The sequence below is a fragment of the Littorina saxatilis genome, linkage group LG8 (assembly GCF_037325665.1).
Source record: "Littorina saxatilis isolate snail1 linkage group LG8, US_GU_Lsax_2.0, whole genome shotgun sequence".
Lineage (NCBI taxonomy): Eukaryota > Metazoa > Mollusca > Gastropoda > Littorinimorpha > Littorinidae > Littorina > Littorina saxatilis.
Genome location: NC_090252.1, coordinates 5,358,847 through 5,373,846, shown reverse-complemented (window position 1 = coordinate 5,373,846; position 15,000 = coordinate 5,358,847). Strand labels below are relative to the sequence as shown.

The 15,000-nt window shown below is 45.0% G+C and overlaps 2 protein-coding genes across 7 annotated transcripts in view; one reads left to right on the top strand and one right to left on the bottom strand.

Annotated features, from left to right (window-relative positions):
- LOC138972611 (uncharacterized) overlaps positions 1 to 6,011 on the bottom strand; it is a 255,147-nt gene extending 249,136 nt beyond the window's left edge. For 3 of the 4 annotated variants that reach the window (XM_070345265.1, XM_070345267.1, XM_070345268.1), the window contains exons 1-2: positions 5,925 to 6,011; positions 1 to 1,580 (exon numbers count right to left, since the gene is read on the bottom strand). The exon at positions 1 to 1,580 is cut by the window's left edge and continues 214 nt beyond it. In XM_070345265.1, the coding sequence (XP_070201366.1) occupies positions 1 to 1,580; positions 5,925 to 5,991 (1,647 nt within the window). In that variant the 5' untranslated portion in view covers positions 5,992 to 6,011. The remainder of the gene's footprint in view (positions 1,581 to 5,924) is intronic. The other variant, XM_070345266.1, reaches the window with a different exon arrangement.
- A 5,059-nt stretch (positions 6,012 to 11,070) lies between these two features.
- Positions 11,071 to 15,000, top strand: part of LOC138972596 (uncharacterized) — an 11,431-nt gene continuing 7,501 nt past the window's right edge. Inside the window, exons 1-5 of one of the 3 annotated variants that reach the window (XM_070345248.1) lie at positions 11,071 to 11,378; positions 11,685 to 11,847; positions 12,634 to 12,896; positions 13,434 to 13,531; positions 14,654 to 14,778. In XM_070345248.1, coding sequence (XP_070201349.1) covers positions 11,318 to 11,378; positions 11,685 to 11,847; positions 12,634 to 12,896; positions 13,434 to 13,531; positions 14,654 to 14,778 — 710 coding nt within the window. In that variant the 5' untranslated portion in view covers positions 11,071 to 11,317. The remainder of the gene's footprint in view (positions 11,379 to 11,684; positions 11,848 to 12,633; positions 12,897 to 13,433; positions 13,532 to 14,653; positions 14,779 to 15,000) is intronic. The other 2 variants (XM_070345249.1, XM_070345250.1) reach the window with 2 other exon arrangements.

The following is a 15,000-nucleotide window of genomic DNA, read 5'->3' as shown; positions in this document are numbered from 1 at the left end:
TGTGGCTTTGTTTGTGGCTATTCCACTGTGCTTTGTCCCAAAGGGGGGGAAGGCTGTACCATTTCTATGGCCGTGTGTCTTGCCGATGTGTGGTACGGGCTCTGTTTTGTTCTGATTTTTCTTCAGAGACAGGGCGACTGCATCCGATCCTTCCTGGTCTTGCTGGAGGGCAGAAGATGTTGTCCCCTTTCCTGTGACATCTTGTCTCCACTGATCGGGCGTGTTGCCTAGTACTTTCTCATCTTTGTGTGTGTGTTGAGACACCGGGTGATTTTCAAACCGGTCTTTCATTGGGGTAGTGGACACCGCCTTGTGTTCATTCTGCCCTTTCCTGGCGTGAAGCACTATGCCCCCTTCATTCTGCCTTTTCGGGGGGAGTTGGGGTGCTGTGTGAATTTCACCAAGGTCCTTTTTGAGATTGGTTAAGACGGCCAGCTTTTCGGTACGGTCTTTGTGGATATGGTCCTCTTGTGTTTCTTTGATTGGGCCTTCTGCTGGTGCTTCGTTGATTGAGCCTTCTGCTGGTGCTTCGTTGATTGAGCCTTCTGCTGGTGCTTCGTTGATTGAGCCTTCTGCTGGTGCTTCGTTGATTGAGCCTTCTGCTGGTGCTTCGTTGATTGAGCCTTCTGCTGGTGCTTCGTTGATTGAGCCTTCTGCTGGTGCTTCGTTGATTGAGCCTTCTGCTGGTGCTTCGTTGACGAAGCCTTTTCCATGTGTTTCTTTGTTGAAACCTTTTTCTTGCGCTTCTTTGATGTAGCCTTTTCTTGGTGTTTCCTTGATATTGCCTTTTTCTGGTGCTTCTTTGGTGTAACCTTTTGCTGGTTCTTCTTTGATGGAGCCTTTTACTGGGTCTTCTTTATTGGAGCCTTTTTCTAGAGTTTCTTTAATTAAGCCTTTTTCTGGTGCTTCTTTGGTGTCGCCTTTTTCTGGTTCTTCTTTGGTGGATACATTTTCTGGGTCTTCTATATTGGAGCCTTTTTCTAGTGCTTCTTTGATTGAATCGTTTTCTGGTGCTTCTTTAATGGAGCCTTTTTCTAGTGTTTCTTTGGTGGAGACTTGGTGTGCACGTCGGGACACGGTGCCGTTTTCATCCTGGGTTTTCATCAGAGAAGGCGAGACATCCTCTTTCCAACGGCCTTCTATTTGGTCCCAAACCGCCATGGTTTTCTTTGGCTTACTGCGACCGTCTGCTACATTCCAAAACGCCATGGTTTTGTTTAGCATTCCGCGGCCGTCTTCTTTGTTAACAAACGCCATGGTTTTCTTCGACTGTGTGAGACCGGTAGGATAGCTCCGGATCGGGGCCGTTTTGTTGTCATCGTTTTTCAAGCGAAGGTCGAATGCCTGTTCTTCCCTGTAAATATTCTCCACGGTAGACAACACGGGTCCCGCGTGTTCTGTGACCTTGACCCTCTGACGAGCGGTAGTGTTTCCTTCGCTCTGGCCGTGCTGGGAGAGAGGAACACCGGTCTTCTGTCTGTTGGGATGGGATGACGTCTTTTGCGACTCTTCTTCATCGCGCGTCGCACTGTGTGAGCCGTGCCAAGGGGGGGCTCGTGAATCATTGGTGCTGCCTACTGCTGAAATAGGTGAATGCACTATTTTAGAAACAGCTTTATTTCCCTCCCCGCCCGTCCTCCCCCCCTTTTTCTCTATATCCCTATCTCTCCATCATCATCGTCATCATCATCATCATCATCATCATCATCGTCGTCGTCATCATCATCATCCCCCATCATCATTGTCATCATTATCATCATCATTATCATCATCATCATCATCATCATCATCATCATCATCATCATCATCATCATCATCACCATCATCACCATTGTCATCACCATCATCAACACCATCATCTTCATCATCATCATCATCATCATCATCATCATCTTCATCATCATCATTATCATCATCACCACCACCACCATCATCATCATCCCCCATCATCATCGTCAACAATCACATGTGAGGCAATTAATCGGACATCGTCGTCAGGCATCGGACATCGTGCCTCAGATGTTCATATCGGCAGGTGTCGGGCAGATGTCCTAGAGGGCAGATAGAGTACGACTGAATTGCGCTAGTATCGGTTGAAGCGCTTACATTGCATTCATTTTTGATCGCAGAGCTGGACCTTGTCAGAATGTTGCAGCTATGTACTCCAGAGCACAAGACTTAACTTAATGACCCTTTTCCCGCTCGGCACCATGAGTACAGAGCACATTTGCAAGAATATTTGACCCAGAGCACTGATACTTGCTGATCGGTTAAATTCAGTCACTTTGTGTAGCCCACTGGCATGAAATCTCTCTGGTATGAAGTAAATACATGCCCCAAACACCAGTTGTTTTGGGGATTGCATTTATAGGTAAACTGAGTCTTCTGAAAAGTGAGCAAATGGAATAAAGTTACCTTAAAATCCGTGTTTGTGTTAATTGCAAGCGGTCAATCAACAGCAACAGAAGCCGAAAACACGTACTAGAAATGTATAGAGCAGGGGCGGACCCCCTCCAGCCCCCCCCCCCCCCCCCCCCCCCAAAAAAAAAAAAAAACTAAAACAAGAAGGGCAAAGCCCATACGACTCACATGCTTGACCTTGACCTTTACATGACCTTGACCTTCAGGGTCAAGGTCAAAAAACTAAACCTAGCAATGACATCATACACAAAGAACTGCTTTACACATTTTCCCTACCAAAATACATGTGACCCAAGGTCAAGGTCATCCAAGGTCATGCAACACAAAGCTGCTAATTCAAGACATAGGAAGTACAATGGTGCTTATTGGCTCTTTCTACCATGAGATATGGTCACTTTTAGTGGTTCACTACCTTTTTTTGGTCACATTTCATAAGGGTCAAAGTGACCTTGACCTTGATCATATGTGACCAAATGTGTCTCATGATGAAAGCATAACATGTGCCCCACATAATTTTTAAGTTTGAAACAGTTATCTTCCATAGTTCAGGGTCAAGGTCACTTCAAAATATGTATACAATATAACTTTGAAGAGCTCCTGTGACCTTGACCTTGAAGCAAGGTAAACCAAACTGGTATGAAAAGATGGGGCTTATTTTGCCCTATATATCATTATAGGTGAGGTATTGAATCTCAAAAACTTCAGAGAAAATGGGAAAAATGTGAAAAATAGCTGTTTTTTAGGCAACATTTATGGCCCCTGCGACCTTGACCTTGAAGCAAGGTCAAGATGCTATGTTTGTTTTTTGGGGCCTTGTCATCATACACCATCTTGCCAAATTTGGTACTGATAGACTGAATAGTGTCCAAGAAATATCCAACGTTAAAGTTTTCCGGACGGACGTCCGGACGTCCGGACGGACGGACGGACGGACGGACGGACGACTCGGGTGAGTACATAGACTCACTTTTGCTTCGCATGTGAGTCAAAAAATCATCAGTCTGACCCAGCATATTTTAAATGGAAATTGTGAATTTGGAAAGCTGATTCTATGACCATTTCTAAGTTTAAATGGCACCAGATGGCACCATTTTGCTTCTTTGGGCCAAAACATTTTCCGGGGGGGCATGCCCCCGGACCCCCCTGGCAAATTCGGGCGCTTCGCGCCCATCACATTCACTTTCGATTCAAAGTGCACCCCCCCTTACAAAGCAACTGATCCGCCCCTGTAGAGGGGGTCCCGGGACGACCTAAACTTTAAAAATAGCGGGTCCTCGACGCACTAAATTTCTGTTATCGTGCGTATATATACTTTTTCAGACTGCAATCGTCAGCAATGAGCGGTTTTGCTGCTAGCATTGGTCACCTCCCTTGGCCCAAGGGAGAGAAGCGTCTTACCTCCCTGGCGCGAGCGCGACAGGACACGGGTGAAAAATCGCTTCTTTGCGATGTGTAAATTGGTACTTTTCTATTTAATGTCTGCAGCTTAGGTAACTGCGCCATGTGTAAAAGATGGGTAGCATATGATTTGGACATACCTCGACACCACAAATTTAACAAGAAGAGCAAACGCTCGATCGAGTCACTTTCGCAGTTCTGAATATTATATGAGGCATCAGATGGACAGGAAGAAATTGCTATTCACAACACAATGAGTCACGTTCACATAAAATTTGAGCCCGGTCACTTTTATAGTTTCCGAGAAAAGCCCAACGTTAAGTTGTGTGTTGCCGAACAGAAAAGGCTAGTTATCTCCCTTGTTTTTCTGATAACGTTCGTAAAAGGCTACAGATGTAAATACTTTGATGTAAAGAATAATCCTACAAAGTTTCAATCACATCCGATGAACTTTGTCAAAGATATAAAATGTCTCATTTTTCCTTTGACGCTGACCTGTGACCTTGAAAAAGGTCAAAGGTCAACGAAACCATCGTTAAAGTGTAGAGGTCATTGGAGGTCACGACTAAACAAAATATGAGCCCGATCGCTTTGATAGTTTCCGAGAAAAGTCCAACGTTAAGGTGGTGTCTACGGACGGCCGGCCGGACGGCCGGCCGGCCGGCCGGCCGGCCGGCCGGACAGACTAACACTGACCGATTACATAGAGTCACTTTTTCTCAAGTGACTCAAAAAACAATGAAGACTATGCGCAGTTACCTAAGCTGCAGAATAAAATAGGAAAGTACCGATTTACACATCGCAAAGAAGCGATTTTTCACCCGTGTCCTGTCGCGCTCGCGCCAGGGGAGGTAAGCAGGGCTAGCAGCAAAAGCGCTCATTGTACACAGCACGCTATGCGTTACCACAATGTTTTATAAGTACACCGGGACTTGTCGACCATATCAACCGTCTCCAATTCTGCAGTGGGGGTCCACGGACTCTCTTAAAGCTGAAAGTGGGAGGTTCCGGGACACTCTAGGAAGGGCGTCTGTGGGGAGCCCTGCCTGTACGTGTTTTTTTTTTTTTTTTTTTTTTTTTTTTTTTTTAACTGCGCAGAAGTCTTCAGATACCAACGCTCGGAAACTCTAAGGAAAAGGTGATTTTTCACCGGTTTGAAACAAAATTCCAATATCATTGGAGTATGTTCATGCCCCCTATTCTTATCATGGTCCTGAAGTAAAGATAGTTCTTACATTTCGTCCACTATCAACTGAAACACACTTAAGGCCAGGAGCAAACTGTTACACTGTTTGTCGCTCATGGTCTAGAGTGTAATGTTCTGTCTTCGGGAAGCGAGCAAAAAATAGTTGTGGTGGAGAATGTATGGCACCTTCATTGTGACCATGAAGAAACCGACACTCGCATGACCCTACATGCAAAGCATGCGTTAACCTCCCTCGAAGGTGTCATGATTCGAAGCTCAGATTCTTATGTGTAGGCCTATTTAACTACTTGGAGACAGGAGGTGGCAGGAATGAGAAGATGGTCAGCGTTCACGAAGCGCACAAACACTTCTGTGCAGAAGTATGTAAAGCAATCCGCGCGCGCGCGCGCGTGTGTGTGTGTGTGTGTGTGTGTGTGTGTGTGTGTGTGTGTGTGTGTTGGTGTGTGTGTTGGTGTGTGGGTGTTAGTGTATCAACATGGCGGACACGGTTGGCCTAGTGGTAAGGCATCTGCCCCGTGATCGGGAGGTCGTGGGTTCGAACCCCGGCCGGGTCATACCTAAGACTTTTAAATTAGCAATCAAGTGGCTGCTCCGCCTGGCGTCTGGCATTTGGGGTTAGTGCTAGGACTGGTTGGTCCGGTGTCAGAATAATGTGAATGGGTGAGACATAAAGCCTGTGCTGCGACTTTTGTCTTGTGTGTGGCAAACATTAAATGTCAAAGCAGCACCGCCCTGGTATGGCCCTTCGTGGTCGGAAAAACAAAACAAAATCGACATGGCGGAAAAATGTTGTGTGTTGGGCTCATAATCTGAATTGAATGGCGGGGTAAACTGTGCGACATCAGTTCACAAAAGCTCTCACCAAGCAAAACAGAAACGACTTGCAGAACGTACTTACCCGTACAGGGCTGTGGCAAGAAATGCAGCACACCGAACAATACCAACACGAAATTTGTGCCCTTCATTTCATCTTTCTGCTGGAACTTCTGTTGAGAAACGTCATCATTACGTCACGGTCGTTTGTTCTGGTTTATATCTGTCTCGGACACACTAACGCATCAGAAGCATATTAGTCTCATCCAGCCCCGAATGACTATTAGTGGGGCTCCTATGTTGCAAAATCATTCAAATCATGCAACAAACACCAAATTAAGCAAATATGAAGAGTTTTATGTGCTTAACAAAACCTGATACAGAGCCATCGCGAAAAATAAAAAAATGGGTAGTTTTTAAACAATTTTTCAAAATGGCCGCCAGTGTAAACGGTTGGGTATGTTAGGCATATTTCACTTCATGTGATTAACAGCAAATTTGGCGTAAATGGACATTTGCTTTTGCTTAACAAAACCTGATACAGAGCCACCGTGAAAAAATTAAGAAATCAGTAGTTTTTTAACAATTTTCAAAATGGCCGCCAATAAAAGGGTATTTAGGCATTTTTGATGCTACAAGACATTCTCTTGCAATAGAAACTAATACAAACACATTTTTAAACAAAACAATACATGTATTGTTGGTGCAGAGAATGATTGGACGGTGTGGGTGGCAGGGTTGAAGAATTTGTGGATTACCTAAACTGTGCAAAAATAAATATATTGCACCAATTTTCATACCAAAACGAAAACATTCATTCCTGTGCTGTTATATTCAATGTATGCTATTGAGGGCACTCAACTTGGCTAACTGGAACACTTTTAAGATAAAAGGTGGCCTTTACATGGGTTATTTGACCGCCGCCCAAATAAGGGTACCCCCAAAATAAAACTGATAAAAATGTAATGTATCAACTCAAAAGTCGACTAAAATTCATAATCGCTGTATTTCGAAAACGTTGTTTGTTCTCATGTGTTTACACAACTAGCACATTCCGGCAAGTGTCTATACTCAAAAGAAACTTTGGCAGTACTTGAAACAACCATCTGTCATATATACATGCGAAGTCAAAAATATGTGGGATGTAAGTCAACAAACCTGTGGCAGTTTTTAAAATATTATTTCGTGAAGATTTGAAAGTGTACTCAAACGGTTGAACTACGCCTCGTGCGTAGACACACATTCCTGAAAGTTTCAACGCAACCCACTTGGTCATTGCAAAAATACATGGATTTTAGTTGACTTGGGTATCCCTCAAATTTGACACATAAACATCTCATCCGTGAAATCGACACATACATCAGTAGGTACAATGGCACAACACTAGAAATATGCAAGATGGCGAAATAAAACAACCTGTTCTGGATGGATAATCAAGTTGACTTTCTCTTCGTATACAACAGTGACCCAGTTGTGCCTCGGGAATTGTCGTCGGCTTTTTAAAAGGTACCCGAAGTTTTTGTCACATCTCTTTGTCACGTCAAGGGTATCCTTATTTTGACGGCGTAAATGATGATGTTAAAAAAAAATGTGCCAGATAGCGAAGATGCGAGCCTTTAATGGCATAGACAGTTTGAATAAAATGACACAGGAATAAAAGTTTGAGTTGGGGTATGAAAATGGGTGCAAAAATATTTTTGCACAGTTTAGATGCTGACAGTTTTCACAGGCATGCAAGCACATTTGCAGAGAGCTGTGCTCTGCAGTCCTTCTTAGCAGCATTTGCAGCGTTTTGTTGTACAGCTCTTCTTGCAGGCACACCTCATGAGTTCTCGGCACACGCTGGATACCTCTTGAAAGCTCGTCCAGAATGACTCCCACTTTCCAGCCTTGAACTGCCAGCCCACAGAGTTTGGAAGTCTAATAGGTAGATGGCTCTTCTCAGTCTCATGTCCTGCAGCAGCACCTCACTTGTAAGGGGATTATGGTCAATTTGGCAGCTCTTTTTACTGAAGAGGTACCGTCTAGCACTGTTTACACCCAGTACGTTGCTGGTTTTGTCCTACAAATGTACACCAAAAAGCTCTTGTGCTGCCCTGTCAGTGGTACTCAGCTTACAAAGAGGAGCAGACAACCTGAAGAAAGTTTGAGTGACGTCTTCAAATGCTTGCCATACTTCCCAAGCCTTCTGATTCCCCAATACCGTTGAAGAACGACATAGTGTCACAGCCTGTAAGGCTATGCAAAATGGGCAGACAGGGTGACTTCTCTTGGCCAATGGCTTTGGCAATGTGGCGATACACTTCACGAGCAGAAAAAAACGCAACACAGCTGGAATGAGAAGCAGACTGTCTGGCCTCCTCTACATCCATGGTGCAGGAAATCAGCCTGGGGTACCCTTCACACAAAAGATGAAAAGTGACATTTTTATTTGAATGTATTTGAATAATGTTTACTATCTCAGAGAGTCGGTCAAAGCCGGGTTAGCAAGTCTTCGCACAACAGACCAAAATGAAAGAAAATTGTATTTCATGAATTCGTATAATTCTCACTGTTTCAGGTTAAAAAACAAACAAACACAGTTTCCAGTGACCCAACTGATTCTGGAATCTTTCTGACCGCTACATTTATTTGCTTCAAACAGTCGCTAACAGAATGTTGACCATAGTGAGGGTTCGTACGTTAAACCCATCAAATTCACAGAGGTCGCTTACAAATGATGTGCAAACATGTTCCAATTAATACAAATAAAAAAATCTTACTGTTAAGATGTATTAGGTAACAAACCTTGATACAGTAGTACTGGTGAAATCAGCTCCCTTCTGTGGCACCGGAATAAATGCAGAACGCTTGTTCCCAGGAACCGGCATGTGGTGTAACTCTTGTATATATCCTGTACAAATAAAATTCACACCAATGCACGGTCAACTTAAAATAAGCAAAAGGATGAGAAACAAGCAACAAACCAAAATTGTAAAACTCAAAGAGCGGTACCTCTTCATTTTTCAAAACCACTTATCTCATTTGATTAGCATACACTGTATGCTTTTGTCTGTTACCTACCGTCTTTGAAAGTTTGATCACAACACTGCAAAGACATGGGGAGTGGAGTGTTTTTATCTCCAGCTGGTCATCCTACTATCTGGCCTACCCTCACTCAGTTTTTGACTCTACCCCTCCCCACCTTATGGAAGTCCTAAACGTAGGCAGGACTAATCATTTATCATACCATGAACAATCTCTTTCTCCTCGCCTTTTATTCAAAGTTCGTTTAATCTGTTTAAAATCACCAGCGTGGCGATCATGATTTCCTTACTTGTAATCAACAGATAGATCTAGATCTATCAGCATCACAATCCAGCTGATGAGCTATTGCAATATTAAACAAAGTCTCTGCATTTCAGCGCTTCACCCGATGAATAACAGACCCCAGGGGAGAATTAAACAGTAAAATGATGTGACATTGGTGAATGGATGCGTATTCTTGAAAACTTACCTTCAGAAACGTTGTTTTCGCTCAAATCAAAACACGCAATGTTGCGGAGGCCGCCATCTTGAATTTTCATGCTGCGGATATATAAAATTCTAAAAACGATCAAATTAAATACCAGAACACAAAAATACCCATAAGAGTATTTATGTCATGCATGTGTTATCAGCAGACAACTTCTGGTGCATGGTAAACCATTTAATTTTACATTTGCTGAGTTGGGAATATTTACTGCTGAGCGCTTTTGGTACGAATTTCGTCTGCTGTAAATGCAGCCTTTTATACCGTATCAAAAACAAAAAAAACGATTTCTGAAGTGGCTCTGTATCTGAAATCCCTTAAATAATTATAAGGAACAATATCACAAAGTATGATGTTTGTTGCAAGATGTGAATGATTTATGAGTGCGTCTGCAACATACGAGCCCCACTATATCTATCAGATCTTGTAGCCTATTCACGACTTTCCGACCTTGACATTGTAGTTAGGGTCATGTGGGCGTTGGCATTATTGTCCCATCACAAATAATCAATGATCATCTCCGAAGTGTGTTCAGGTCCGGAACGCAAAACAGTTTGCGCGGAAAAATAGAAGGTGGTTTGACAACTAACGGGCATTTTGATCGGCTCGCAATACAGCATCGTTCAAATGTGGGAGAACGACCCATCTGACAAATAGCCAGTGGTTACCAACATGAGAAACTGTGGATATTATAAGATGTTTGGTGGCTTGTTGACAGACCAGCTTTTTTGTTGGTCCAAGGGGACCATAATCGTCTTTTGTTTCATCTTATCGACCAAGGCCGAAGGCTACACAGACTTAGACAGGAATTGCAGAGAATGTTCGTTGCCACTCGAGTCGTGTCATAGGGTACTTTTGGAATAGCAAATTTGAAAACACAAATACACACTTCACACGCACACACACATGCATACACACACACACGCTTTACACACACACACACACACACACACACATACACACACACACATACTTCACACACACACACACACACACACACACACACACACACACACACACATTCACGCTTTACACACACACACACACACAACTTGGTTAAGCAAGTCTACAAGCTGCTCGACAGCCGGACAATAGTCCAGGGGCGGACGAGGGGGGGGGGTTTCTGGGGTTTCCGGAAACCCCCCCCCCAGCCAAAAAATAAAAATATTTTTGTGTGTTTTTTTGGGTTGAGTTTCAATTTTGTGGGTATTAATCAGTGACAAAATCTGCTGCCTGGAACTGGTAATGATCATCCTCAGAATGCACCAGCTTGCACCATTTTGCATCCTTTTTTTCAAAATTTTCCGGGGGGGCATGCCCCCGGACCCCCCTAGCAAGCTAGGCGCTTCGCGCCGTCGGCTCGGCGCTTTGCGCCTCCACACCCATATCTTCACAATATACTTTTGGAAACCCTCCCCATAAAATGAACTGATCCGCCCCTGAATACCAACCCTTTGCTGTTGAAGCCGCGAACACTACGGCGCGCGGGCAGTCATCGCAAAAAACGCACACGCACACACACTCAAACTGCTCCCCCCCCCCCCACACACACACACACAGTGACACAACCACAACGCACCTCCCGACCCCACCCCCACACACGCACGATATGGCGAGGGTCGCATCTGTGCATTGAAGTCTCGGTCAACGCAGGGTGAAGTTTTCCTCGTCACATTGAATCTTGGATGAATGCGTCACACTGACAGACTAAATACGACGTCAGTTCAATGGCTACCAAGGAAGCTGCCATGCAACAACCATGGCAGAATACACTCGAAATCGTAGTTTTCAAAGCCAGAAATGACGATTTCTCCATTGAAAATAACATGGTTGCTGGAAATGTAACCACTGGAGCAGTATTGACCGGAAACGTTTGTCTGGTGCGGTCTGAATTCTAGAAGAACCGATGTAGGGGGAAGAGCATTGCAGCAAACATCGTTGATTCGCTGAAGAAGGCCTGCAAAGTCATGTCTTTCGACATCTCGATATTTCTGCTGCTGCTGATATGCGTGCAGCTTGTCGATGCAGGTAAATGCTTACCTTTGTAAACGTTTATTAATCTTGCTGACAGGTTAGTGTGTGTGTGTGTGTGTGTGTGTGTGTGTGTGTGTGTGTGTGTGTGTGTGTGTGTGTGTGTGTGTGTCATTGTGCGTGCAAGCGTCCTCGCGAGCGTATGCGTGTGTGCACGCGCGCAAGTGTGTATGTGTGTGTCTCAGTGTTTGTGTTTCTAATTATGCATGCTAGCGAGCGTGTGTGTGTGTGTGTGTGTGTGTGTGTGTGTGTGTGTGTGTGTGTGTGTGTGTGTGTAAAAAATGAGAATGCGTCGATTTCTAGATAAGGTGAAAGTTACCATCAGCCCAAACACAGTCAACCTCCCCTCCAACCAGACGGTCACAGTGTCATGCCAGGTCGACGCCATCGCTAAAGGGGACACTATCTGCAAGATGGCGTTCTACAAGGGGTCGCCACAAGAGTTACTAACGCCATCGCACAAAGGGTGTGTGCAGAACGCACATGCAGACACCCGCACGCATGCACACATGCATATTCACGCACGTACACACGCGCGCTAATGCAAGTACACACGCACTAACGGCGACACAGACAGATATACAGATTGACAGACAGACAGACACTCAGACACACACACACGCACGCACACGAATGCACGTACACACACACACACACACACACACACACACACACTTGTGGTTGTGGGTGTGTGCGTGTGTGTTTCGGGGGTCGGGGGGGGGGGGGGGGTGAGGTGGGCGGAGTTTGTGTCATTTTTCTTGCCTGTCTGTTTGTCCGTCAATCTTTTAGTGCGCGCGGTACAGAGAATAGTAATTGGGAAGTACCTGGTTTGACCTTTTTTCTGCATACGTGAGTGAGACAACCTACGTGGTAAATGAACCATATCCTCAAGTTCACACGTGTGTATATCATGTAAAAATACTCAGCAAGACGGTGACATTAGAAGTAATTTTTCACTTCGTTTGCTCGCGTTTCAGTATTACAAATCAAAAACAAAGCAACAAAAATGAAAAAGAAAAAATCTTGTTAACCTGGAATCACACAGCAAGCCATATTGTTTTCTCTCTCTCTCTTGCATTCGTTTTGTGTGTGTGTGCGCGTGTGTGTGTGTGTGTGTGTGTGTGTGTGTGTGTGTGTGTGTGTGTGTGTGTGTGTGTGTGTGTGTATGTGTGTGTTCAAAGCAAATGTATATCTGGAATCTTGGAGTATTATCATCCACCCACTTAGTTGACAAGGATACTTTCCCTTGCAGGAACCTCCTAGCGAAAATGACCCCCACCAAGGTCACCTCTGGCGGCAGTCAACCAGAAGTTCCGGTAAATGGAAACATGTCACTCGGGATCCTGAACTTGACCTTCCCGGAAGTGACGTGTGCAGATGGGGGCCGATACCAGTGTGAGGTCACCATCCTTGCGAAGGGATCGAACCAAACGGAAAACAACTCGGAATCTTGCCTCGAGGAAAATAGGAACTTGAATGAACGAGCGTCAGCAGTCGGTGTTTTGACAGTGCAAGGTCAGAGTTTGTTGGATAACTTCTTATGCCATGCATTGACGACAGAGTACACAGTCGCTTACAGAGATCATGTCAATACCCACGAATAACTGTGACTACGTTTTAATATTGTTTTAATTTGATATATATATATATGGGCTATCTTTTCTTTATTTGTTACATGGTTGACCTTGCCTGCATAGTTTGTTTTGCCCCAACTCCCTCTCTCTACCCCTGGCTCTCTATTGCTCTCTCGTTTACTCTGTGGTTTGTGTGTGTATGTGTGTGTGTGTGTGAGTGTGTGTGTGTGTGTGTGTGTGTCTGATGTATGTGCGTGTGTGTGTGTGTGTGTGTGTGTCTCTCTGTCTCTGTCTCTCTCTCTCTCTCTCTCTCTCTCTCTCTCTCTCTCTCTCTCTCTCTAAAGGGAATGTGTCGCTGTGTCGGAGTACTGTCTGCTTGTGTCTGGCAATTTGCCTGTCCGTTTGTCACTCTGTGTTTTTGTGTTCGTTTGCATATACATATGACGTTTATGCCCGGGCTGATGATACTCTGTTTCAGTCCCCGTGAGCCAGGTCAAGCTGACCCCGACCTTTGAGAGACCGGACACCAACACAGTGGACATGTTTCTCACCTGTAGTGTCCAGACCAGTCGGCCAGTGAGTCTGCTCAGTTCTCTTGTTCTCTCACTCTCACCTGTAGTGTCCAGACCAGTCGGCCAGTGAGTCTGCTCAGTTCTCTTGTTCTCTCACTCTCACCTGTAGTGTCCAGACCAGTCGGTCAGTGAGTCTGCTCAGTTCTCTTGTTCTCTCACTCTCACCTGTAGTGTCCAGACCAGTCGGCCAGTGAGTCTGCTCAGTTCTCTTGTTCTTTCACTCTCACCTGTAGTGTCCAGACCAGTCGGCCATTGAGTCTGCTCAGTTCTCTTGTTCTCTCACTCTCACCTGTAGTGTCCAGACCAGTCGACCAGTGAGTCTGCTCAGTTCTCTTGTTCTTTCACTCTCACCTGTAGTGTCCAGACCAGTCGGCCATTGAGTCTGCTCAGTTCTCTTGTTCTTTCACTCTCTATTTTCTTCTTCTTCTTCGTTCACGGGCTGAAACTCCCATGTTCACTCATGAATGTTTTTGCACGAGTGGGTTTGTACGCGTATGACCGTTTTTACCCCGCCATTCAGGCAGCCATACGCCGCTTTCGGGGGAAGCATGCTGGGTATTTTCGTGTTTCTATAACCCACCGAACTCTGACATGGATTACAGGATATTTTCCGTGCGCAATTGGTTTTGTGCTTGCGTGCACAGACAGACTCTGTATGAAGCCTCTTAATAATAGACGATTTTCGGAAATAGCTCCGTCGAATGTGTATGGATCGTGAAAGAGTGACCTTTTCTTGCAAAAAAAAGGGCCAATCACTAGCGAGGGGAGTGTCCGAAACACGTGAATGGAAGCACGTGTTTCCGACACTTCCCTCGCTAGTGATTGGCCCCTCCAATGTTTGGCAGAGGTTTTGCAAGAAAACTCTCCCACAACACATACAAACCCGGAATAATTCGTCTATTGGGCAAAGTCGACTTCACAAAGCCTACTTCATGAAGATTTCTGCGCAAAACTTTGGGTCTCAATTAAGGACAGCCTTAACGATAGCTAAGTTAAGCTGCTATTGGGCAGGTTTTAGTTTTGTGTACTTCGGTCGTGTCATTTAAAGTCAGTCAGTCTAAGCAGCCGTGTACTGAAACTGTCTATACGGATTTCCTGAGTTCCTCGACGTTTCGACGGTTTTCAGATTAAGAAGTGGAAATGGGAGATGGCGCACGGAGACCACGGGTGGACGGCTGTTGATGCGAGCTCCCATAAAGTGACCAGAAACTCCAGTCATGCAGTGATGCCAGCCTGCTCTGTGTTTTACAGGTAACCCCCCCCCCCCCCACCCCCCCCGCACATACACACAGCCCTCTCTGACTGTCTCTATGTCCGTCGACATTTTTCTCTCTCTTTGTCGAAATGTTTCTTCTTCACCCCCTAGTAAAACTGTCTTCTGTCTGTCTGTGTGTCTGTGTCTCTCTGTGTCTCTGTCTGTCTGTCTGTCTGTCTGTCTGACTGGCTGTCTTTCTGTCAGTCTCCCTCTCTCCA